The 25324-nt window shown below is 37.0% G+C and overlaps 10 protein-coding genes across 10 annotated transcripts; 4 read left to right on the top strand and 6 right to left on the bottom strand.

Moving 5' to 3' along the window:
• Nucleotides 1–381: 381 nt before the first annotated feature.
• Nucleotides 382–1528, bottom strand: K444DRAFT_629647 (uncharacterized protein; the record flags this gene model as incomplete). Its single annotated transcript, XM_024883093.1, has 4 exons — nt 382–833; nt 885–906; nt 972–1070; nt 1124–1528. 4 exons carry the CDS (start codon nt 1526–1528, stop codon nt 382–384), a joined length of 978 nt encoding a protein of 325 aa, XP_024737162.1.
• A 7166-nt stretch (nt 1529–8694) lies between these two features.
• Nucleotides 8695–9414, bottom strand: K444DRAFT_528693 (uncharacterized protein; the record flags this gene model as incomplete). Its single annotated transcript, XM_024874746.1, has 1 exon — nt 8695–9414. The coding sequence occupies one exon, from the start codon at nt 9412–9414 to the stop codon at nt 8695–8697; it is 720 nt and encodes a 239-aa protein (XP_024737161.1).
• Nucleotides 9415–11035: 1621 nt separating this feature from the next.
• Nucleotides 11036–11502, bottom strand: K444DRAFT_485539 (uncharacterized protein; the record flags this gene model as incomplete). Its single annotated transcript, XM_024873096.1, has 2 exons — nt 11036–11143; nt 11191–11502. Coding segments are annotated over 2 exons (420 nt in total), but the record flags the coding sequence as incomplete, so codon positions are not given.
• Nucleotides 11503–11958: 456 nt separating this feature from the next.
• K444DRAFT_589387 (uncharacterized protein) lies at nt 11959–14279 on the bottom strand (the record flags this gene model as incomplete). The annotated part of the gene is made up of 3 exons (XM_024878105.1): nt 11959–13472; nt 13518–13807; nt 13853–14279. 3 exons carry the CDS (start codon nt 14277–14279, stop codon nt 12096–12098), a joined length of 2094 nt encoding a protein of 697 aa, XP_024737159.1. The 3' UTR covers nt 11959–12095.
• A 628-nt stretch (nt 14280–14907) lies between these two features.
• K444DRAFT_652750 (uncharacterized protein) lies at nt 14908–16164 on the top strand. The gene is made up of 4 exons (XM_024885827.1): nt 14908–15546; nt 15596–15695; nt 15737–15939; nt 15988–16164. The coding sequence occupies exons 1-4, from the start codon at nt 14935–14937 to the stop codon at nt 16093–16095; spliced, it is 1023 nt and encodes a 340-aa protein (XP_024737158.1). The 5' UTR covers nt 14908–14934; the 3' UTR covers nt 16096–16164.
• A 502-nt stretch (nt 16165–16666) lies between these two features.
• Nucleotides 16667–17364, top strand: K444DRAFT_490342 (glycoside hydrolase family 45 protein; the record flags this gene model as incomplete). Its single annotated transcript, XM_024873196.1, has 2 exons — nt 16667–17056; nt 17113–17364. Coding segments are annotated over 2 exons (642 nt in total), but the record flags the coding sequence as incomplete, so codon positions are not given.
• A 5453-nt stretch (nt 17365–22817) lies between these two features.
• K444DRAFT_399726 (uncharacterized protein) lies at nt 22818–23858 on the top strand. Its single transcript, XM_024872515.1, has one exon. It carries the CDS (start codon nt 22964–22966, stop codon nt 23453–23455), a length of 492 nt encoding a protein of 163 aa, XP_024737155.1. The 5' UTR covers nt 22818–22963; the 3' UTR covers nt 23456–23858.
• On the top strand, nt 23443–23683 carry K444DRAFT_561371 (uncharacterized protein; the record flags this gene model as incomplete). The annotated part of the gene is made up of 1 exon (XM_024876935.1): nt 23443–23683. A coding segment is annotated over exon 1 (207 nt), but the record flags the coding sequence as incomplete, so codon positions are not given.
• A 17-nt stretch (nt 23859–23875) lies between the features above and the next one.
• Nucleotides 23876–24208, bottom strand: K444DRAFT_513074 (uncharacterized protein; the record flags this gene model as incomplete). The annotated part of the gene is made up of 1 exon (XM_024873505.1): nt 23876–24208. A coding segment is annotated over one exon (333 nt), but the record flags the coding sequence as incomplete, so codon positions are not given.
• Nucleotides 24209–24511: 303 nt separating this feature from the next.
• K444DRAFT_399719 (uncharacterized protein) lies at nt 24512–25042 on the bottom strand. Its single transcript, XM_024872514.1, has one exon. It carries the CDS (start codon nt 24921–24923, stop codon nt 24573–24575), a length of 351 nt encoding a protein of 116 aa, XP_024737153.1. The 5' UTR covers nt 24924–25042; the 3' UTR covers nt 24512–24572.
• Between the last annotated feature and the right edge of the window lie 282 nt (nt 25043–25324).

Genomic DNA, 25324 nt, shown 5'->3' with positions numbered 1-25324 from the left:
CAAACTGCGGCGTGGTTGGGAGAGTCGTCCTTTCGTCAGTTTCGAAATAATGCCAAAAGAGGCCATGATACCTCCATCCCATAAAGACTCAACAACCGAGGTTAACGAGGGCACGACTACTCCACCAAATGAATTGGCAAACGATGGATATTCTTGTAGGGATGGCGATACATGATGACCGTTTGATGTTAGCCAATGGCTGTCTCTCCCTGAGTCTCCACAAGACCAGCGGGACTTCGATTTACAAGAAGACGTTTTAGAACCCCCCCTTAACAATTGCGGATACCGGCGAGACAGCGGCTCTATTTGAATGGCCAAATTATGGGGACTGTTGGGGAAATGGTGATACGGTATGGCAACTGTTTGAGAGCCGACGGCGGTCTAAGGGCGAGTTGCCTCAAGACTGGGAGGCTCGGGTTTACAAGATGACCTTTTAGTGCCTTCCTCGACAACCCGTAGGCAACGAGAGCACTGTTGATCTATATGATCCTCGTCTCGGGTTCCCACCCCGTTATAGTTGGTAAAAATGCAGCTCGATGGTTCACGGATAGTAGCGACGGGCAAGCCTACTCGGGCACCTATAGAAGTTGCATGTGAGTAATCCAAGATACTCTTGTCCTTTCCGAAGACTGCCTGCAATGCTGCCTCGATATTTTCTGCTGGGTATAGTCCATCAGCTAAGTACGACTTCAAAAGCTCATATATGCGGGACAGGAAAGGGATATCTAAAACTTTTCGACGTTTGAAGGCCACCTTTGCCAACTTCTCAAACGCTTCTGTAGATTCATCAATAGACCACCCGTTAATGAACATTGCCATGACGATCAAACTTCCTAGAACCGGTTAGTCCGTAATCTCTTAAAGCTTTGCCAATTTGAACGTACCTGAACTAATTCCGAATGCGACCTTGAAGAACCTTTGTAGTGGGATTTGTCATCTTCATACGAGGTCATTCTAAATCTTGCCCATACATAGACTGCCATCTCTCGACGAACGCTGCGCCGTCTTGCGAGGACCGTAACATCGTGGCTAGGTAGTTCGTCCGTATCCGTGATCACGGACGAGTCTGACTTGTATCGGCGTTGAAGTTCTGTCGCTAGTTCACACAGGGCTACAGCAGCACCTTCACAAGCCATCTCCAGAGACGTTTAGCATAGCCCAGGATTACGGGGCTCTCTGGTGGCCTAGACTCCTCTTCACAGGTTAAGCATTGTTGTGAGAAATGATCACGAGCAAACATGATGGTAGGAACCAGGAAACCCATCATCGGCATCCGGATGAACTTGAGATCAATTACCAAATGATTGGATGTTGTGCCAACAGCACATCTTGAACCGAGATCATGTCGAGATATTTGGCAATCTGCATCACCATTTGGTTCTCCCAGCCGTGCAGGAAGTCCGGTGCCGCGGGGGCATCTGACTGAGCTGAACCAACCACTTTGCTGGAGTCTGTCAGAGCTTCCAAAGTGGGATCCTAGAAGTCCTGTTGCTGGTTCCACAACTCCATCTTCCCCTTCTATTCCCATCTCATCTGTGAAGGGGTTGCTGTAGGTGAGTAGTCATCCATCGTTGTTGAATTGCTCATCCGCCACAGAACCGTCGAGAAGTTGCTCGGATGATGGGTTTGCTCGCTGTGTTGCGGAAAAGGTCAGGTGACTTGACGTCAAGTGATCGAGGAGGCTAAAATAGAGCTTGTAATGGTCGAAACAAGAGTATATTTGAATGCTTAAGGAGACTACGAAGACAACGGCATAAAGTATCGGGAATACAGGGCATTTTGACCCTCAGCGCTCTACAGGGTGTGAATTTAGGGCAGAAGCTCGCTACAAGCCCCTATAACTCTAGGTAGTGCTCCCTAAATCTACGTAAAGAGGCGCTATAAGACATTCGCATGGGGTAAGTAGATCTTCTAGGGTTATAGCGCTGTTGGTAGAGCAACCACAGCGCTCGAACGCTAAACAAGCAACTATTATAGGCCCCTTTAGTGAAGGCTCCCCCGTAAGTACAGGGAAGAAGCCCTGAAAAGGTGTGGTAGCCCTTGTCGAAGGCGTAAATGTGCTTTTAGGGAAAGGGCCTGGAAATATAGGGCCTTATAGCGAGTTTGCTACCTTGATCTGTATACTGGAGAGCCCTGAAAGTCTCCCAATGCCCTGTATTCCCGATACTTTATACCGTTGTCTTCGTATCTAAGGAGCGACTAAACCTCTGTTAGCTTATATAATCTAGTAGCAAATGACTTACTGTAAATCATGTGATTTACCCCCTCCCTTGAATCCAGCAGGTTCTAGTACCTACTATATCCTGATTTATAATATAATACTTATAAATAGTTTCATATTACGTACTAATTTCCTAGTAATAATATACCTTAATTAGTATATAATAACCTCTTATTAAATTCTTGAGCTTAACTTTAAAATATATATTCCTTAATTTCACTTATAGCTTAATATAAACAGTAAATTTTTATAATAAGAAATAAGGAAAATTATCTAATTTAATAAACTCTATATTAATATCTTATTTATATCTATAAAACTATAGTTTAATTTAGATTTAAGTATTTAAAGTAATTCTTTAACTATTTTTAACTTAGAGACTTAATTAAACTATTTATATTTTAACTAAAAGATCTTTATTATTATACTTTTACCTTTAATCTAGTTATTTAACTAACTTATACTTGTATTACTTTTCTATTTATAAATAATAGAATATATTATATACTAGTACTAATTAGACTTAGTATATTTAAGAATTATATATTAATACTTTAATATTATAATTTCTACTTCTAGAATATAACTTTATTAATCTTATATAAATAGTATTCTATAATTATATAATAGTTCTATATATTACTAGTAAACTAATACTAATTAATTAGTACTATTACTTCTTCTTATATATAATAATAAAGAATTATAGTTTATTAATAAGCTAGCTAAAATCTATAAAAGAATTTAAAACTATATATTAATATACTAGAGAGCTTTAATAAATAGTAATAATCTTATTATATAGAAATTTAATATTTTATAAAATAGATATAAGTTTGTATTATAGTTAGTATAAGTTATTAATTAGAATCTAAATAACCTTAAATATCGACTTTTTAAAGTATTTAGCTATTATAGAATTCAAGTTAGTAATATTTCATTTATTTAGATTTTGATATTAATATTTAGATCTTTTAAAAAAGTTATAAATATTAGTATATACTATTTTATAAGTTTATTAAAATAGCTAGTTATTATAAAAGTAGTTTTATACTAGTTTTTTTAGTATAATAGAGAAAGCTCTTATAAATACCTTTTATAAAAGATCTATATATTAATAGATATTAAGGAAAATAATAAGTTTGTAATTAAAACTACTATTAGTTCTATTATATTTCTATTTATTTATATAGATTCTAATAGCTTCTCTAATTATTTTTCTAATAGAGTTTAACTAAAGGCTATTTAGAGATAGTATAAATAGTAATAGTAAGAATAATAAAAGTAGTAATAGAAGTAATAGAAGTTAGTTATTAGTTTCTTATTATAATAGTAATAGTAATAGTAATAGTAATAGTAATAGTAATAGAAGTATTAATAGTAATTAAAAGATATAGGTTTAATATATTAATTTCTTATAATACTATTCTAATAAAATATTTATAATAAAGTTATAGAACCTGCTTTAAAGTTTTATTAATAAGTAATAATATTATCTATAATCTATATATATTATTCTTTTTTTTAAATAATATTAATTAAGGACTATATAATAATAAAATAACTCTAATTATATTAGATATAAATATTATTATATTATAAGATAGCTTGTAATTAATATAGATTGTATTAATCTAGTAGATCAAATATATTAATATTAAAGTTAATAAAATTCCTTTTATATAATTTCTAGAGATTCTTATTAGTTAATCTTTTTACCTTATACTAGAATAATCTAATATTAAAGTAATTAAGAATATCTTTTTTATTAGAAGTTTCTAGATTAATATCTTTTCTTTTATTTCTTTATTTACTTGTATTTATTTTATTAGTTTACTATTTCGAACTTCTAGAACTAAACTCTTTTTAGTATATATATATAGTTTTTAGTAAAAGAAGTTTAAAAGTAAGATAATTTAGATTTATTAAGATTTATAAATATTTTATTTATAATAAGAAATTTAGGAAGTAAAATATTATAATTTCTAGAATAGTCTAAAGCTTAAAAGAGCTTAATTTAATAATAAAATCGAAGCAGGAACTAAAAAGCTTAAAGAACTTTAGAGGTATATATAGAGTATATAAATTCTAGAAGAGTTCTAATAGATTAGAGTAATATATAAATAGAAAGTTAGTTATTAAGAAAGTAATCTTAGTACTAAAAGAAGTTAGTTTTAAAAGATAAATAGAATCAAATAAACTAAATAAATAATTAAATAACTAATTACTTATTAATTAGTAAAAGCTAGCTATCTTTTCTTTTAGGCTATTAGATACTTTAAATTATAGAGTTAATAGATAATTCTCTTTTAATTAGATTAGATTACTTTTATTAAAGGCCTAAATACTTTATTTAGTATAAATGTCTATCTTTAATTTATAAAGGTTATTTATAAGGCTATCTCTTTACTAATTCCTTTAATTTTAGCTATAATAATTAAATAAATATATTAAATTAGACTATAGTAGTATTTAATAATTCCTATAAAGTTATAAGCTTTTATAGAAATAATTTTTACTTTAGTTTTTATTATATTTATAAGTTAAATAAATACTTTACTAGTAAATTACTTTATAGTATTTATAATAATCTAATTAAGAGATTCTAAATAGATATTAATCTAATATATTTTTAGAGTATTTCAGATATATATAGTACTAATATTTTAAAGCTAATAGCTTTTATAATATCTAGTACCCTTATTAATAATATAAAGTATAGGCTTTCTAGAGATATAAAAGATATTAATAATAATTAGGAGATTAAAGCTAATATTATTTTTAAAGTTAAACTTGAATTATTTAAATAATTTTTTATTTTTCTAGTATTTCTTATAATATTTTATAAAGTATTTAAAGCTTCTATATTAATATTATAGCTAGCTTATTCTAGTATATTTCAAAGCTTATTAACTAATAAATAACTAAATTAATAATATAGATATTATAATTTAGTCTTTATAAGAAAATAAGAATTATAAATAAAGAATTTAGAAATAAAGCTTTATAATATATTATTCTAAAGTAAAAAAGAATAACTAAAACATTATATAATAAATATATAATATCTAATAAAAGTAATAATATAGTTAGTAAAATTATTAAAATAAACTTATAGTTTATCTATATTAACTAAGCTAAATAAAAATAGAGTTTTTAAAAATATAATATAGAATTATATTTATCTAATTAGTATTTCTATTATTATAGATCTAATAGAAAAAAACAAACAAACCCTTTTAATAATGGAATTACGGAAATTCCTTTAGAAGTAAATAGTATATGGCTTTTTATATCTCGATAACCAAATATTAAGTCTGTTTTTAAAGTATGTTTTACTAGTAATTATAATTCCGTTTGTTTACTAAGAGACTTTAGAACATTATTATTAAAATAAGTAAATTCATTAATATATTTTATATTTGTTTAAAATATTAGGCTATTTTATTTGCTCTAAAATATGTAATATTTTAAGAAAATAAAGGTTACTTGCTTTTAAAATATCTCTATTTATAATCTGGAGGGTTTTTTTTACTAAACTTATTTTTAAAACCTTTTTCGGATGCAAGTTATATAAGAATGAAAAGTAGAAATAATTTAATTACTCTATTCTAGTTACGCCTTAATTAGCTTCTCAAAGACTTTTTCCTTTGAAAATTGACTCCTTAATCTTCGAGTGCTTGCCACTCTAGCTACTCATCTTATATTACCTCGTTTAGCTTCTCAGATATGCAAGTTAATTCGTTCTTTATCTTCGAGAGTTCGATGCCATGAAGAGTAGCAGAAGTGACCCATGCCAGGCAGCTCAAAATAGAGAAAGCTCCATTAGCTCCGGATGCCACACACAAGCTCCCGTAGTAGGATGAGGCGAAAATAATAATAGCAATACTACTAGCCATATATAAAAGGGAGGTAATAACTTCGATGGTAAAGAGAACAGCGCAAGGTCGAGATACTAGGTATTTTTAGTTTGCAATTTATATGAAAAAGGGCCGAGGGTAAAATACCCGCAGAGTATAATTCAAGTCCAATGTACCAACTTATTAGAAGAGAGAAGAGTGGTACAAAGATAAAAAAGATAATCGAAGTTGACAAGTATTGCTTTTCCCAGTACGCTACTAGTTATTCTTTTTAGCAAAACTCGTTTCAAGTAATTAGAGTTGAAATAGACATACTGAGAATTGCGAAAACAAGAACAACTAATGAGAAAAAAATTTGCAAGACTCGAAGCGGGAATTGATGCTTAAACGCCATTTTCTTTCTAGTCAGGTTGTAATAAATACGGAAGGCATAGCGAAAATACTTTATAGTAAAAAGGGAAGGAGGAGGTGAGGAGTCTTTATATCCATAATTCAAGCTAGGAAATTGAGCACAAGGCTGTTATTAGTGTCTTTTTCCCCCGGCATGTTAGTGGTGTCCAGGGGCGAAGCTGCGAAGTGGGAATTCGATGAGATGAGGTGGGTAGATCCTGTGCACACGCCACGTTAAAGAGTTGAACCAGACCTAAAACCCCTACTTAATCAAGAAAATCCTGCAGGCCTTGTACCACCACAACATCTTTCTCCTGGTGTAGATATCATGATCCGCTCGCTCGTGAGATGATCCGCTCGCTCGTGAGATGATCCGCTCGCTTGTGAGATGATCCCCCGCTTATGAGATTGTCCCATTTCGATAATCCTATTATAATGATGCCCTGCCACTTGTTTAGGGTCGCTCTCTGGATAGTCAGATGGTCCCATCACTGCCGATTATTCTCTTAGTGATGCTAACATTTGAAGCGCAGTAAGCAAGCACGACCGATGTCAAGGCGATTACGTAAACCACAATTCCATATCTTATCAATTCAGGACCGATTACATTCATTCAGAACAAGGTGCAGGAATAAAGCGAGGAAAGGAGCATAAAAATTTCAACTTGAATCATCCGCGGGGTTCTCCGCGTCTGCCTTTTCTCATTGAATGCTACCCATCCCCCGGGTTTCTGGCTGTACCATTTGGAGATTGAGGGAAATTTAGGTATGTAGAATTCGCAATCTGACTGACTAGATGGTACTTGGTAAAGAATGCCTCACTAGATGTCTATAAACGGCCCTTCTCTCTTGCTTATCTCCAGACACCATCATGAATCAATACTCAGACAAGTACCACCACGAACGGTATGGTCACCCGTGGAAGATTGAGGGAAGTACCACAAAAATCCATCTCCTTCTACGAACTATCTATCTCGATCTGATATGCCACGGTCTTACGAATGCCTCCATGCATTAGAGAATCAGGTTTGGCAGCGTCCTCCATTAGAGTCGTTGCTTCGTTATATTGAGGGGGCGGAGTTGCGGCTCCGAATCGCCAGGCCATAATTCGGGGGAAATGACGGTACCACCATGCTTTACCCCTTTCTATTGCGCAATCCAATCGCTCCTCGCTAATGAAGATAACGAGACACATGGCCGACTACATTAGTCAGCGGGGGCAAGACTGCGGCATGAGGCTTGGAGATATACCTCTTATCCGTTAGGTTTTGATTATTAAAAAAATAGCACTTTGGAGATTGAATGGAGGATTAGGATGAGAGTGAAGAGGGGACAAGGCGGAGCTTTTATATGATTAGGGCGAAGTGGGTCGAAAATACGGGCCATGCCCCTCAGCAAGTTGAGGGCTAATATGGAATTTTCTTTTTAAATTAAGATTATATAAATAAGAATATAAACTTATTAAATAAAATTAATTCTTTATAATTATATAATTAAATAAACCCCTATTTTCCCGTAATATTCAGGGAATATAATAAGTAAAAGAAGTAAAAACTAGATTAGTAGTTTAGATTTATAAAACGAGTACTTAGAAATAAAAGAAACAAGCTAGTTTTAATATGAGCTTCTTTTAAGACCAATTATAGGAAATATATTATATAATAATTTAAATTTCTTTTAAATAATATTTAAAATAAATAATAATTCTCTAATTATAAAACAAATCCGAAATCTATTAAATAATATTAATTAAACTATTAGATATATTAGACCAAAGAATTTGTATTACTATTCTTTTAAATCTTTAAATTATTATTAGCTATTTATATTTTAATTATAATTATTATTATATAATTGCCTTTTAATTATTAAATAAAGAAATAAATAAGATATACTTAATTATTTACTTAAATAGAAATTATATATTCTTAAGAAATGTTTAAGGACTTAGGAACTAAGGAGAATTTAATAAATCTCTTAGTTTTATATAAAGTCTGCCTTAAAAAGACTTTCTTGCTCTTTAAGTATACTATAAATTGGGAGCTTGAGCTTGATTAGTAGTTCTTGCTAATTTTCATAAACCTTCTAGTAATGAAAGTAATTCGAAATATCTATAACCACTATATGAGAAAGAGGATTCTGTCATTTGCTAGATATAGGCACCTCAAATTTTCTCCCTGTTAGACGTATATACGTATATTAAACACCGATATTCTTTCTAGATTCAGGATATCCTCCAAAACTGTTCAACCCCATCCTCCCACTCCCACCCAAGCATGTTGTCTCCATTGTACTCGAGGGATAAAACTGGATATGTAGGCGGGCAGCTTGGATGTTGAAAACACTGTTGATGCCTTTGCCTCAATGCCATCTCTGTTGGGTGCGTCAGAGTAATGCCACATATATGAGACACATCTTTTAAAGTAGAGACTTTCTCTCCAATGCCAACGATGTCGTCTGGTCCAATTGTTCGAAGTGCATACTGGCTGTCTGCCCAGTATAAAGAGGCGGAACACAAACGGTTATTTCGGCAAGAAAAGAGCCTTTTCGGAGTTAAAGTAACAAAGAACGGGTTGTATAAAGCCTCGTCAATATTCAAAATAATCTTCGAGTCGTGGAATACGACCTCACCATTTTCGTTGAAATGATGCTCTCGTAAAGACGCTAAGAGTTTCGTTTGGTCATGTCGAATGTTTCTAGTTTTGTCTCCAGTTGAAAGGCATATATAGGCCGGCTGTGTGGGATCGTTGAAAAGGGTGTGCAGACCGTCACCGATTAAAACTGGATTGAGGCCTTGTCTTATAGCGATTGGCGTCCACGCGTCTTCTTCACGGATAATTCTATCCCAGACGCCCGCATGCTTTTCGTGCTGTTCCTCAAGCTTAAAGCCAAATGCTTGAGCTGCATATTTTCCAGTAAGAGATGGCAGATATTCAATTACCATGTTCCATAGTTCTTGAGGTATTCGTTTGCATGCTCTGTCTCTGGGCAAGAGCGACCGGATCTTGGGCTGTTCGGGAAGTTGTTTGCATAAGACAAATAGTGCCTCAGCTTTAGCCACAGCGATAGCCTCGTCGTCAATGATTCCGCTGGTTATCCCGCCATGAATAATACCATGCCAGCCTATGTAGCAGGGAGTGAGAGAGAAGGTTGAGAGGAGTATATCCCCGCTTCGTTCCTTCCAAGTCCGTTGGCCTACATCAGGCGTCTTGAGGACTGGAGTAACTGATGGTACCTTGTCGAAATGAAGTTGCGACCCGGGACTTCTTTTCCTGTAGTAATCTAACGTCGCGGAGGAGTCCTTCGCCATAGTATTCTATAAAATTGATTTGTTAGAAGACGCTTATTTTTGGCCTATATGTCTAGCTCACCTTTGCCTCCTTTGCAGTCACCGGGCTGAGAAGTATACGTTCTGGGGACCTAGAACAAAGTGCCATGACCGAAATCTGAACGAAAATATTTCAATCGAATAGCCTTATTCTGGTGGCATGATTTCTACTTAGTGCATCCATTCAAACCTTTAAATTGAACCGTCTGGGCCGTGCAAACACAGTCAACAAGTTTCCCCTCCTTTTTACTAGGGATCATCCCATAGTCATCGGGTAAAATGCGTGGTCCAGGGATGATCTTTGAAAATAAGGGACCATAGGCTCACTACTAGCATACCCTTTGGGTGTGACCATCTAAAATCTTGGGGATCATCCAAGGAGATCATCCAAGACCATCCAATAAGCGAGGCACCATCCAACGAGGGAAGAGACCATCCAGCAAGTGAGGACCAAAAACTAAGACTACAATTCATTGCTTAGAGATGAAACAAGAAATTGATAGAAGAAATTATTCCCAGAGCGATCTTGCGCTAACTTGGTTCACCGCTGCAATCTAGTCCTGCTTTATCCTCGCGAATATAGTATCCACTCAAGCGAAACGTGCAATGGACTTTGAAATATATGCAACTTTTCCATTTGACATTATGATGTGCATAGAGACAAAACGAGTGTGTGATCTAACTGCTCTCGCCCTCTCCAGAAAATCCTCTTGACAACAATAATGACGTCTTGGGTTTGGATTGCCAGGAGACATAATTCATTAATCCACGATAAATGTATCACTTATCACTAACACCTTCACAATCATATAACTGAACATCTGACAAAACATCCTCATTAATCCCGTAGTAAACTCCACGTGTCATTTCACAGGCGAACCGAATCCGGGGAATTAGTCTCCTTGGAGACACGGCAAGGCTTAGGAAACGATGCTGGTCTAGATTAATTGCTATATCGGTGTTTACAGGTCGGTGGCCCTTACATTCATCAAGCTCTCCAAGGATCCTGACAACGTACAGGATAGAAAACTGAGAGCGTCCTCGGACCACTGTTCATCACCAGATGTAAGGTGATAACGTGAAAGCATCATATCCTCTATGAGTTCAGCTACGATTGGGAAATCTAGGAGAACCTGCGACACTTTTGAACTCTCATGTAGGCGATCATGCTGAAGCTTTGGAAGATCTAGGACTGAGCGAAACGTGTTAGTTTTAATGACCATTAAAGAGTTGATATGAGCTCACCAAGTTTTATCTCTCCAGCTAGAGTCAATCCGACATTTGCTCCTGAAAAGTTTTTGCAAGAGAGTTTCAGTGAGGAGATATAAGCTATCCCCTTGAGAACCTAGGGCTGTAAGTTATAACATTTATATAAGGGGAGGTTGCTTGTACCTCGACGATGATTGTAGCTATCTCCCATTCCTCTAACTCGTACTTCTGGAGTTCTAACTGCAATATAGAGATATGAAAATGTTCTGTAACTAGAAAGATCTTGTCGCCGTCGCAGTAGAGACCACAGACAGTTGCAATATTAGGATGCTGAATGCTAGAAAGAAGACGAGACTGCTCCAAGGCGTCGGAGCTCTGGCATTGTCGGATATTAACAAGCTTAAAGTACGAGGCTTTTCGTCTTGCAACCATATCCTGTCCAAGGTAACGAATGAAGTCATAGTCATCCCACGGATCCCCAAGCAAGATCCTGAGAGTTCTGTGGACTGTTTCGGGCGGGACCGGCTCCGTCGATGTCGAATGGACGTCAGTTAAAGATTTAGGTGGTGCTTCGGAACGACCTTGAAGACTGGGAAATCTGGTTTTGATCTTCTTCAGACGGTGTGGAATGGCAGATTGACTCATTATATATATTAGATATGGCTGCAACTCTTTGGAGGACTTAACAGTGCTTCGACGGCCGTCGTGGCTAGGGGAAAGAGAGGAAATTTAGAAGACATCAGACCGGCCGAGGCAATGACTATGATGGATGTCCTTATTAAAGAAGATCCTTCCGCGATTGAGAGATCATTCAACCCATGTTATGGATCACCGGTGGTGGGTTTGGCCATCAGAAAGTTGACGGTTCCATATCAAACGTCTCACAGCGGGCGATAACCATCAATATTTGGATGGTGGTAGATATGCATTTCGTATCTTCTGTAATAGGTGGGGCAGCGTGGAGCATAGCAGATGCTCGCATACGGTAATATTACTCTAAAAGCCTTTTAGCTAGGCACTTATGGAGCAGCCAATTCGAGATAATCTAGGACAATATAGGTATCTGCTAGACGTGCCCTACTCTTCATCTAATCCATTCTCCAAAAATCAAAGCTGTCTCTTGCCCGTGGCTCTAATTCATCTGGCGAGTCTGGGCCACTACGCCGCTTACCATTGATGGGCGGCATGGGCCGTTCAGCATTAGACACGAGCACGGTGGAATGGCCAGTCCGGACAAGGATATCAAAACAGGCTTGCCAAACGAAGTGACCACCTTGTCGCAGAGATAACTTCTTTTCCTGATCGGCATAATATCGAGCTTGATTTGTTACGGACTCCCTTTGGAATGGTATTTCCCGAATAGAACCATCATCTTTCTGTATAAACTCAACGACCGGTCCGCCCGATGACACAGTCTGATTCGTTTCAACGCTTTGAGAGTTGCCATTGGGGTTCAGATCTCGTCCACTAGAAATAGGAGTCGAACTAGCTGGCTCTCCAGTCGCGAAAGGCGCTCGCATGATTTGAGGGTCTGCTTGATCTCCAGTGAGATTTACTGCCCCGAAGAAAGCTATGTGTCGTGACCGCTTGACATAAAAGGAACTGATCTCGTCTCCTGCTCTCTGATATGCTTGGAGGGGAGCATGTACCTTGTCGAGAAAGAGGTGATTAAGATCCTTGATATCCGTAGAGCCATATCCACATCGGCGAGCTAGAGGCTCGCCTGATCCCTCTACGGTAATAAATGGAGAAATTGTCTTTGCAGGTGCACCTAATATCTTGTCCAAGTAGTCTTTGAATGAGGTGATAACAGGTCGAGCTTGATTAGCGTCGAAGGCAAAGGACTCGTTGGGTCGAAGGACTTTAAGTGCCTCGAAGACAGCCTTTTGTATCACGGCGTGAGCAGGGTCTTTTTTTAACTCCTTCTCAATCTCTGCATTTGAGAAGCCTAACTGGTGAGCGAGAGTGGCTAGTTGCAGTGAACCGTATGCGTTGAGATTTTTCGAAACTCGATAGGAGCAGAGCCATATCTGCTGGTATGCGAGGTCAAAATAATCTAAATGCTCACTAGGGAAGTGGAAGCGAAACCTCTCACGCAGGCTGTTCTTGGTTCCCTTTTTTTGTTTCCTTCCCTTCTTAGGTTTTGGTGGCAGGAGCATATTCAGGACCTTTGCTGGCTGCTTCAAATACCTAATATCGCTAATCAATGTCCAGAGGCTCGGTATAAGCTCCTCGGTGGTGAGAAGACGCTCTGAAATATCTGCTCTCTTTGCAGGGTCTGTTACTCCTGGAAAAAGGTGTCGCATATTCTCTTGGATAAATTCGAAGTCGGACTTAGAGAGTGCAGGAGCTCTCGACTGAATAGATTCGATACTAAAGGGATCGGTAGCCATCATTGTTACTATGTCGTTTCCGAAAATACGCGTGAGGATCTTCTTGATGAAATTGATATAATGGACTATTTCCTAGAGTGCATTAAAACCCACGCTTGAGAAGGCCTACGAACTCACATCATCACACCCCAGGCTTACAAAGTCGTTCAGCGACCCTACGTAAAAAGTTCTCCATAGGCCTTGGATATTCAAGACAGAGTCTAAAGCCTTAATAAGCGTCTCCCGGTTTGATATTATCTCCAAATATTTTTCTTGATGGGGGCTAAGCCATGCTCGCCAGCGTTGCTCCCCTACCGCGTCGTTGTCGTAGTGGCAGAGCCGTATGTAACGAAATATTTCACCGGACGCATATGGCGCAGAATAAGAATAGCCTTCTCGGAAGGCTTGTTTGGTATCCTTTTCAAGATCTTATACTTGTTAGCATAGGTAAGAACTAGATCGAATATACTAACCAGTGCTATATAAGTCAACAACCCACCACCTCTCTGATGAAACGAGGGCTTCTTTGGCGGCGAGGACCCTATGTTGTCCGTGAAGGCATTCCAGCTTTACATCGCGTTCAAGGTGGAGCTTCGGTGGATCACTGTTCGAGACAGCTTTAAAGGTCTCGGTATTAATCGCCAGCTTCTCTAACCCTATTTGGAGTATCGAATCGTCAATAATGGCTGGAATCCGATTAGTTTGTTTGTCTTTAATACAACCTTCACCTTCAAAGTCCCTCTTCAATCGTTCAATAACCCTGCTGTTAATCTGACGGCATGGGTGTGGGAAGTCCAAATGTGCAATCGATACTTTAGCTGAGCCCTTGTATTTGGCAAGCTTATCTCTCGAAATTCTTTGCTCTCTTGTAGTAAGGAACTCTGGGTCAGAGCCCTCCATATCAAGGAAATCCTGTACAGAAACCAAGTGGGTCAACACCAAGTAGTGTGTAGAAACCGAGAAGTGCGTAAAAACCAAGTGGTGTGTGAACACCAAGTAGTGTGTAAAAACCGAGAAGTGCGTAAAAACCAAGTGGTGTGCAGAAACCAAGTGGTGTGTAGAAACCGAGAAGTGTGTGAACACCAAGTGGTGTGCAGAAACCAAGTGGTGTGTAAAAACCGAGAAAGTGTGTGAACACCAAGTGGTGTGCAGAAACCAAGTGGTGTGTAAAAACCGAGAAGTGTGTGAACACCAAGTAGTGTGCAGAAACCAAGTGGTGTGTAAAAACCGAGAAGTGTGTGAACACCAAGTAGTGTGCAGAAACCAAGTGGTGTGTAAAAACCGAGAAGTGTGTGAACACCAAGTAGTGTGCAGAAACCAAGTGGTGTGTAAAAACCGAGAAGTGTGTGAACACCAAGTAGTGTGTAAAAACCAAGTGGTGTGCAGAAACCAAGTGGTGTGCAGAAACCAAGTGGGCACCTCTTTTTGGATGGTCTATAATATTAGTGGGGCCGTTGGATGTCCGTCGACCCCCTCGCTTTTTGGATGGTCTCATTCCTAGAACTTCTATGTAGTGGATGTTTGGATCCCAATCATGTTTTAATCTTTCTTAGCAATGCAGTTGACCATGGCAACAAAATCCCGCCCGAAAACAAAGTTTCCGAGCTCAGAGTCTGTGAGCCTAGCGAATCGTGAAAAGAATGACAGCGACAACCGACACACCCGGTTCCCTGGGGGAGTAGGTTTACAGAGGCTCTCAATTTCAGAGAAAACTGAGCGATCGATCACAACACTCTCAAAGAGAGAAGAAGCCGTGAAAACTATCTCTCGCATACCATTGGAGGTCAATCCACCCGATTCAACACCGACCAGACCACCACCGGAATTGAAGACCAAGACAACACAACGAGCTCAAACTCCAGTCCTTCAAGCAAAGAGTCCATGGGATACGTATAAATCTCTTCGTCCACTCCAGCGCGGTGGTGAAGTCACAGCAGCCTGTACGCGAATAGACCCGATTAAGATGGTAGCTATCAAGAAGCTCTCTCCCGATGATTTCAAACAGTTTAGGAGTTGCCAGCATAAGAATTTACTCGCAATAATTGAGGCGTATCAATTCGAAGGTCAAATATTTGCTATTACCAACTATACAGCTACTTCTCTAGTACATATTATTGCCATCCCACTCCAACTAGAAGAGCTTCATGTATCTGCAACCTGTCAGCAGGGACGTTATTTGCCACACGCGAGCATGCATCTTACTAACGTGAATACAGGTCTTCCAAGGAATGCAATACCTGTCCCGATTCGGTATTGCACACGAGAAACTCGATAGCTCTAAGGTCTTATTTTCGTGGGATGGATGCGCAAAGATAGGTATGTCAAAAGAGATTGCATCAGCAAATTGACTAATCAAGATTCTCAAGCCCATTTTGGCAATTGCCAATCCACGGAATTGGCCTTAGCTCGCTCAGTCGGGATCATTGCCATCGAAATGATGCAAAATGGCATCTCTCCTATAACGGAGAAGTTAGTCCTAAAGGACCCTAGTAGATGGTCGCCAGAAGCCTCTAACTTTCTAGACATCGTTTCGTGGGCTACTCTAAAAGAGATTCGTGATGTCAGATAACCTCCCATCTTTGTGGTAAATCATTCTGACCTCACTTAGCATAAGTTTTTAAAGTATGTAACCCCAACAGTCATGATTCCATTTGTGGAATATGCTCGCTGGGAGACCGTCGAAAGCCACTACTTGCAGATTGATTCAAATGAATGATTCAGTTCAAAATGTCAAGAACTTCAATCTCAACTTTCACGTGCACTGCACTAGGCGTATTGGATTATTATCAGCCTATCCATAATTATTCCTCACAATAGTTCCATCCATTTATCTATGACTCACCCATTTATCCATGACTCACTGGTAATTATCGTATTTGGCGCCACCACCAGGTGGTCCTTATATAGATGATCTAGATCATCCCCGTAGGGCCACACGAATTTGCTGGTTCTTTCTGGGTTTAATGTGCCCACTAAATTCATGTTCTTGATACCGGGTGGCCCCATCTTAGTGCTGGTTGTTGGGAATCGGGATTAATTAATTAGATGGTCCTATCACCAGGGCCGTCATTTATTGGAGGTCCTTTCGCATAAGAATGACCCCCGGGACCCTCGATTATTCGACTCATTCATTTAGTGATATTAGGCTTTCCCAGCTGAATTTATTTCCTTGTTCGCCAGATCAATCCATTCCAAGCTCAGCCTTTTTAGATTTGCTTTCCGATTGTCTCAACATGCAACCTTCAACCAAGACGCTTCTCGTCCTTCTCCTATACATCCTCCAAGCAAATGCCGGCGCCTCGGGCTCTGGAACAACAACCCGATATTGGGATTGCTGTAAACCGTCCTGCGCCTGGCCCGGAAAATTCAACCTCGCCCCTGGATTCAAACCAGTGCAAATGTGCGATATTAATAACCAACCTATTCTCGACTCGAACTCTTCCTCTGGCTGCATTAACGGAACAGCATACCAATGCTCCAACGAGTCCCCGTGGGCAATTAATGATAATCTAGCGTATGGATATGCAGCAGTGAACATTGCTGGAGGATCAGAAGCAAGCTGGTGTTGTGCTTGTTATGAATTGACCTTCACAAGCGGGCCTGTTATTGGGAAGAAGATGATTGTACAAGCTACTAATACGGGTAGAGATCTAGCAAGTAACCAATTCGATCTGAGTGTAGGTCACTTTCTACTCACAATCTAGTTGTAATCCTGTTTAATACTTTATTTTAGATTCCAGGTGGAGGCGTAGGAATCTTTAACGGCTGTACTAACGAATGGGGAGCTCCTAGCACAGGCTGGGGAGCTCAATACGGCGGTGTTGCCTCTCGGTCCTCATGCGACAGCTTCCCCGAAGCCCTGAAAGCAGGCTGCTACTGGCGATATGACTGGTTTAAGGGAGCCGACAACCCGAGCGTGTCGTTTACACAAGTGACTTGTCCAACTGCTCTTATAAACAATACTCACTGCGCGAGAGCAGACGATGGAAGTGGGCTAGCGGCACCAGCACCAGTAGCCGGCTGGAACGTATCGGTGCCTTTATCTGGTAGCCCTATTGTCTCTTCTTCGTCCGTAACTCAGAAGACAGCTGTAACTACGTCTGTCCAGCACGAGCCGGCGAGTTCTTCGACAGCTGTCGCGGATGTCTCTACTCAACTACCTTCGTCAAATATCACTACTCTAAGTTCCTCCATCACTATTTCCGCTCACCTCGAGATTACAACTGTGATTATTGATGCCTGTATAGCCTAAGAGGCCCTCTCGGTGAATACGGGTATGGCTGGCGTCCGAAAGATAAGAAATAAATATTCTTTGTATATACTCAAATTAAACTTATATGTTCTTGCTGCTGCAATCGCCGCTCTCGTGGTAACCATAATCATGAATGTCTTCGGTGTTTCTAACACTGATCAATTGGGTCATGAGAAGCTTCGAAAAGTTTTCTATGTTGTGTGTGGTCTTGAGTTGTGCGATCTCAGAAGCCTTTCAGGTATATCTTCTTGTACCACTGTAAAATCTTGTACTAAACATTTGGTAGATTGAATATTTGTGGTATTTCAGCAGGACACGCGACTATTGGTTTCAATGGTATGTGTGTGAAAATGCCATTATTACGCCTTTCGGAGCCATCGGGCTGTGGTTTTTGTATGATATAACAAGTCATGAATTTGATCCGTAACTGATCGTACTCGTAGGATCTCAAAAAGCACTGGATTCTCCCAAGTCGTAAAGATTCAACTTATTTTCACTTACTGGGGACGCCTTTTTGTACTTATAGGATATGTGCTTCTTGGCCTCAAGACGCGTATTCATAGCCACCAGAGGAGCTCGCGGGGCAGGCAGTATCCTTTCGGCACCTGCTATTCTCGATATGATATCGCTGATTACTGATCTAGGTCGAGGAGCGGATGTGGCTTGGTTGTTGGGGCAGTATCGTTCGTCGACAAGTTGGGGTTTCATGGGCGTAATGGCGATAAAATAGAAAAACTAACAGAAATACTATAGGCCTTTATTATTCTAGAGAGGCTGGTTATAATCGAGTCAGAACTCATATAATTGGGTTCTAATTAAATGAGATAGTATATATACCTTATTTATATTTTAAGCTAAAGTAAGCCAAGTTTTAGTAGGGTAATATAGATTACTTTAGCTTGAAGTATAAATTTTCCGTATAATAAAACTTAGAGTATATTAAAGATTAATACTAGAGCCTGAACTATATTAGTATCTAATATAATAATATAATATATTTTTATTATATATACTTTAATATTAATTTCTAAATCGAACTAATTATTTAAGATATTTTACTAGTAATACGAATTCCCGGTTTTCTTTAATCTTGCTTTTTAGTTATATAAATAATAAAGATATACTAGAAATAATTGTTTTTATATATAATATAATATTCTTATTAATTTATACTAATAATTCCAGTAATAGTTTTCTATAATAGTAATATAGATATCTTTATTACTTTATATAATACTAATAATAGTAAAGTAAGCTTCCTTAAAAAAGCTATTTGGCTCGACTTTTCCTTATTTTTTGTTATAGTTTTTTATATAATTATTTGTTCTTTTTAAAACTATTAATATATTTTCTTTATAATTCTTTAAGAAAGTATTATCTTATTAGTAATAGGCTTCTATATCTGGGCTTTATATTTAGTAAAGGGTATTATCTATATTAAAATAATAAGAAATAAGATAAATTATACTAATTATATAGTATTATAATTTTATTTACTTACTAATTACTTTTATTTCTCTTTAATATAATATTATAATATAAATAACTATTTCTGCTTTTTCTGGGCAATTCTTCTGAGATTTCTCTTTAGCTTAAGCCCTTTCCGAGAAGCTCTATAATCTTTAATTCTTTTATAAATTACTATTTATTATCCTTTAGTAAAATATAATTCCTATAGGGCTATAGCTCTTAATATATAAATAATAATATTTGAGTAGAAAAGTTATTTATATAATATATAAAACAAATTAAAATATTAATATATATTTAGAAAATCGAATTTTTAAAGTATATAAAATAATAAATAAAATAAAGAAGACAAATTAGTAATATATAAAATCGTTAATATACTAGCCTCGAATTATTATTAGTTCCTGAAAGCTATTCTAGAACTCTAGTATTTAATTTAAATCTTAAAGATATAAAAATCTGGGGGTTTTTATAAGAGCCAAATTAAGAATTTGAAAGAGCCAAAATGAAATTCTTATACTAATTAGTATTAAATGCCTATTTCGGTTTCTTCTTTATTAATGGGCTAGAGCCAATTTGTATTCTAATATAGCTATATTTAGTATTATTATAAGAACTTATAGGGCCAAATTGGGTTCCAAGGCACTAGTATATTTATTTTGCTAGTATTTTAAAAGTACTAGTATTAGGAAATAGAGGCAAAACTTTATTCTATACTAGTATATTCTATTATACTTTAGATAGAGGTTAATAATTTAATTTAGTACTATAGTAAGCTAAAATTCCTGTATATATATCTAGTATATAAGCTATAGTTTAGTATATACTATATTATAAAGTTCTAATATATTTATTATAAAATAAAAGTTATATATATATGCTTTTTTTCTAAGGGAAATTACTTGGGAGATTATAAGTTCTAAAAAATACTAGTTATATAAATAATATAAGACTATTATATAAAAGAATAGAAAATTGTTTCTTATTTCTTTTAGTTCGAATTTGGTTTTTAGAGGCAGGAAATCAGATATAATTAATATTTATAGTATACTCGATATAATAGAAAGTAAAGTTATAATTTACTTATAAGTTATTAATAAGTAGTATTTATATTAAGGCCAAACTCTTAACTCAAATTTTTAATATTAGTTTATAACTATATTTTGAGAAGTATTTTACTAGTTAATAGCTTAGCTAGATTCTAAGTTTCTTGACTTTAATACTAAGATATTAATATAATTTTTCTAATATTTTTTTTTATAAATATATACTTTAATAAGAATCTCTTTATTTATCTAAAGGAGGCTATTATATTACTTTATAAAATATTAATTTATAGCAATTAGTACTAGGTTATATATTTCTAGAGTTTCTATTTTCTGTTCTATAATAATTTTACTTATTACTTAATAAACTAGTTCTAATAATATAAAGGATTTATATATTTAATATATTATATTACTATTATTATTTTTGCCTAGAACTATTATTATTAATTTATATTCCTCTATTATATAAATGAGATTATAGTTCTAGAAAGCTATTAATATACTTGAGATATTTAATATTTGAAGCTAAGTAATTACTAGATTATATTAAATTAATACTAGCCCGGCTTTCTCTTTAGACTATTTTATATTATTATATATAAATATAGAAGTTAAGGCTATTTCTTATTTATTATTTTCCTTCTCTTTCTTAATTGCCTTATTTCTTATAACTAGTACTTTATTAGCTATTATAATCTTAGAAATATACTTTGAGACATAATCTTATTAAAAATATATAGTAGAAAGCTAGTACTCTAATTATTTAATATCCTGTTATATATAGCTAATAAATATCTCAGTATTTATTACAAAACTTTCGAGAATCTTATTATGCTTTTATTAAGATTTAAGTGCCTCTCGAAAAAGAACGATTTCTGTTTTATATTTCTAAATATATTAAACTATATATTCTTTCTTGTTTTTTCTTTATTAATAAGCTTTACTTCAAGTTTCGAGTAAATAATCTCTAAATTAGTAGAAAGCCCTTTAATTTTATTATATAAATACGTCTTATTAGTACTATATTATATATATTTCTTTATTAAATATCTATTTCTAGTAATTTATATTACTTAAATATTTTGGATTATTATTATTAAAATTAATATAAAATACTATAATAATTACTTCTCGAATTCTTTATATATAGCTGAATTATAAAAGGTCAGAAATAGATCTTATTTATTTGATTTAGATATATTAATAAAGGAATTATTTGTATATAATATATATTTTTCGAAAGCTAAAGTAAAGAAAGAAAAGAATTATAATTATCTGACTATAAAGGAGTTATTTTCATTATATACTTAATGTATTCTATTAGTATAACTTGATTTTTAAGCAAGAATTATATTAGTAGTATTTTACTTATTTACTAACCCTTAAGCAAAAGTATATTATAATATTAAATAGTATTTTAGAGATATAAGCCTTCTAATTTAATAAGATTAAGATAATCTAGTAGGAATTAATACTTCTAAAGAAATGTTCTAATATTTATATACTAATAAATTATATATATAGTTTTTTATATTAGCTATAGTCTTAAATAACTACAAGCTTAATAAAATAATTATATAAGTGAAATTATATTAATAATATAAGTGCCAGCCTATAGCCGGTATAAAAGCATTTGAGAGTTAATTTATTAAATATGCTTTTTATATATCTTTATATAAAACAATTCTATAATAAAATAAAAATAGTAATATCTATTTCTACATAGCAGAAAACCCTATATACCGGAATAACTTTATAACTTAAAGATCTCAAATCTCTATTATATAAATATATAAAGTTATAATTAGTTTACTATTATTTTTTAGCTATTTCTTTATAAGGGTTTAATTTATAGTAAAAAAACACTATAGTTATAGTTATATTATTAATTGTCTTATTAATAGTATTAAAAGCCCTTTTAGCTCCCCCCTTCTTGCTCTATTATAATTATTAACCTGTCTTCAAATTTCGGGACTATATTATAAAGCTTCTATTAAGAAAGAATATTGCTTTAAAGTTTAAAGATACAGAGCGGAAGGAAATGCTTATGCCGGATTTATCCGGATAAAATGGGAGGAGGTATATAATATGTCAAGTATCTTAATAAGCGAAGGAGGTGTGTATTAATATCATATTTATAGTTACGGTAAATTAATTGTATTATATTATATATTATACGAAACTTACGTGAAGTGTGGCGTTTAGTCTCTGCGGTACTGGACTTGATTAAATAACGGCCTGTCGCCGACCGGGGAAGTCATAACAGTACCGGATTGGTGGGGGCTATGAATATTACCCCGCACCCACCATGGCTACCCCGCCCCTAGCGCTGGCAATGTCTCACCGCACGAAGGGATACGAGCAAATCGACCAATTTGATATTCTGCACAACTGTACTGTAATCATTTCCCACCATCATTCTCCCCAACGGCCCTCTCAGATCGCATTCACCCACAGATACAGCGATTATTTTGAGATGGCTTGACCACCATCCAGAAACCTTGCATCGTCTCTGCCGCATCCCATGCTTTACCACCCTGGTCTGGTTACTCGAATCGAGATACGTTAGATTATCTGTCACGGTGCCCCAATTCTTCCTCCGTACCCATCTCGATCACGAAATTGAAGCCTTAATACCATGGTTAGTTCGGAGCCATCGAATTCTTCATCATAACGGAAAGGACGGTAGCCAAGCGAACGCGTTTGGAGGATGATGCAATATCGCTCACGTCGACCCAGAGCAAAGAGAACGATTCGTCTCAAGATTTAACGCCGATAGCGTTCTAGCCGAGAAGACTAAGCATAGCAGGAAAATGTACTTGCTATCTCGGACAGGCTATCCAAAAGAGAAGTCAATATGGGAACCGAGAAAGAATATTAGTACTAAGATATTAGAGAGTTGGAAAGAAAAGAAGAAGCAACAAGAGAAAAATATCGAGAAGCCTTTCGATATAGTTCGGTTCGAAGCTAGATTGGAGAGACTAGCTGCAGAAAAGGAAGACTGCCACAGACGCCGCAAGGCAAAGAGGAGACGATTGGAAAGGCAGGTTTCAGAATCTGAATCTGAGAGTCAAGAAGAGGCCGACGATAGCAATTCGAGCATAGAAGCCCTTGAGGACAAAAGCCTGCTCGAGACGAAGAGCAAGGCGCCTGTCAAGGAGAAGCCGTTCGAAGCTCTAGTCATACCCAGAGGCCAACGTATTTGTCCCCATTGTGGTAGGCCATGTCCATCGAAATCCCGCCTAACACAGCACTTGCTCACACACTCTAACGCGCAACGATTCACTTGTCCCGATTGTGGGTAGGCAGGCAAACAGCAATGTAATATGACAAAGCACCGACAGGTACATTCTACAGCGCGACCACTCGCTTGTCTTTATCCCGGCTGTAGGAAGGCATTTGTACGAGCATCCGGGCTGAGATCTCATCAAAAGACACATTCTACAGAGCGGCCATTCACTTGGCTTTATCCCGGTTATAGGAAGGCATTTAAACGGGGATCCGAGCTAAAGACACATGGACGTACACATTCCTTCCCATGCTCCTAGATACTCCTCGAGCTTTCGGTACCATTCACCTTGCCGTATGCTGCCTGAGGTAGCTAGGTGCTTCTGTTGTGACTTGTCTCTTGTATGGGTACGACGCTCGTGAGTCGATAGTAGGCCAGAACCAGGAAATGCCGCTCTGCAGCCGAAACAAATATAATCTTTTGATCCGGAGTAACCATGGTCCTTTAACTCATCGGACGAAGTGAATGCCATTGTACAGTGGGGGCAGTTATACGCCCGGTGTTGTCCGCGGATATGAGTGTTCCTATTGGAAATCTGAGTAAACCTCTCTAGACAAATCGGACAAGCATATGGTCGCTCCTTAGAATGTATGCGTTCATGTTTCGCCAACTCGCCCGACCCTCTAAATTCCTTCGGACAATAGCGACAATAATATGGTGTCTCTTTAGTATGTATACGTATATGTATCGTTAGTTGTCCAGACCGAAGATAAGTCTTCCCACAGTGAGGACAAGCCCAGTATCGCTCTTTAGAATGCGAAAGTTGATGTGAAGCCCGGTCGGCGGACGACTTGAATCTGCCCGGACAACTGGGACAAGGAAATGGTCGCTCTTCAGAAGGTGTGCATTCTGTTCCATGCACAACTTAGGGGATACCGGCCATTTTATGAATGGGTGCGTAGAGGAGGGAATACAAAGGGTACGGGACAAGTGCACACGTTTACAAAAGGAATTGCCGAAGAAGGGCTATCAAGGATGTCACCTTTGTTACCTGCCACTGAGAATCTGTAACCATTGGGAATTTAGGGGAGATGAGACAGGATGGCGAGAGAGTGAGACAGAGGCCTGCCAATTTCCAGGACTCGTCAACCCCGTAATTGCGACCCTTTTAGTACAGAATGAGGCGGGAAGCATTAGTACTTCATTTGATCTGGTAGATAAGGGGACTGCTTAAACCAGCCAAGCGAAGCCATATATGAATGGTTAAGACGACGGTAGGGAGAAACTGAAGCGAGTTGGAATGTCCAGCTCTTTTTCAGACTCTCAGCTGCTCTTAACATCAAGAAAACGGCAGACGCAACTACAACGCCGCCAAACTCTGGTAATACTCTATATGGCGAAGATGTCGCGAACATAGATCCTTGGCTTTTGGCCTTGGGCGATGACAATAGAGGCAAGAGCGAGGAGGTATCAGCGTATAACACAAAAATCCGGCTCTTCACCGTTGAGAGCCTTGATTGCACGGCCAAGGACAATCTCATCATCGATCAACAAAATTGACTTCCTGCACGTAGGACAGCCGCCCGTCTCGAAAACGGACTTGGCCAAACAGTCCTCGTGTGCCCAGGAGGGACACTCAGCGGAGTGTCGTCACCTCCTCCCCAATCTCCCAACCTCGCAGGCAGATGTAGCATGATTCGGCGAGGATATCGTCGTTGACATTCTTGCGGTGGGCGGCGGTGTTGGATAATTGGGTAATGCTATCGCGATGGTCTCTGCGCAATGCGCTCTCAGGGGAGCTACATCCCAACCGTTTGCCATTACCATCTAATCCAAGCAATTACATGCACTCGGACAGAACGAATTATACGTCCCGTCTGGTACTCCACACCTGACGCACACCCCGTGTTCATCCTCACCTTCCGGATCACCACAATTCTCACTC

The sequence above is a fragment of the Hyaloscypha bicolor genome, assembly GCF_002865645.1.
Source record: "Hyaloscypha bicolor E unplaced genomic scaffold K444scaffold_61, whole genome shotgun sequence".
Taxonomy (NCBI): domain Eukaryota; kingdom Fungi; phylum Ascomycota; class Leotiomycetes; order Helotiales; family Hyaloscyphaceae; genus Hyaloscypha; species Hyaloscypha bicolor.
The sequence above is the reverse complement of the archived record's forward strand: the minus strand, read 5'-3'. Positions and strand labels throughout refer to the sequence as shown.

Bases quoted from the DNA above. Each gene is read 5' to 3' on its own strand.
- K444DRAFT_652750 (XM_024885827.1), top strand. From the start codon at position 14,935: ATGCAGTTGACCATGGCAACAAAATCCCGCCCGAAAACAAAGTTTCCG. The intron at 15,547-15,595 runs GGACGTTATTTG...ACGTGAATACAG, and splicing joins TATCTGCAACCTGTCAGCAG to GTCTTCCAAGGAATGCAATA. The intron at 15,696-15,736 runs GTATGTCAAAAG...TGACTAATCAAG, and splicing joins GGATGGATGCGCAAAGATAG to ATTCTCAAGCCCATTTTGGC.
- K444DRAFT_399719 (XM_024872514.1), bottom strand. From the start codon at position 24,923: ATGATGAGATTGTCCTTGGCCGTGCAATCAAGGCTCTCAACGGTGAAG.
- K444DRAFT_399726 (XM_024872515.1), top strand. From the start codon at position 22,964: ATGTACTTGCTATCTCGGACAGGCTATCCAAAAGAGAAGTCAATATGG.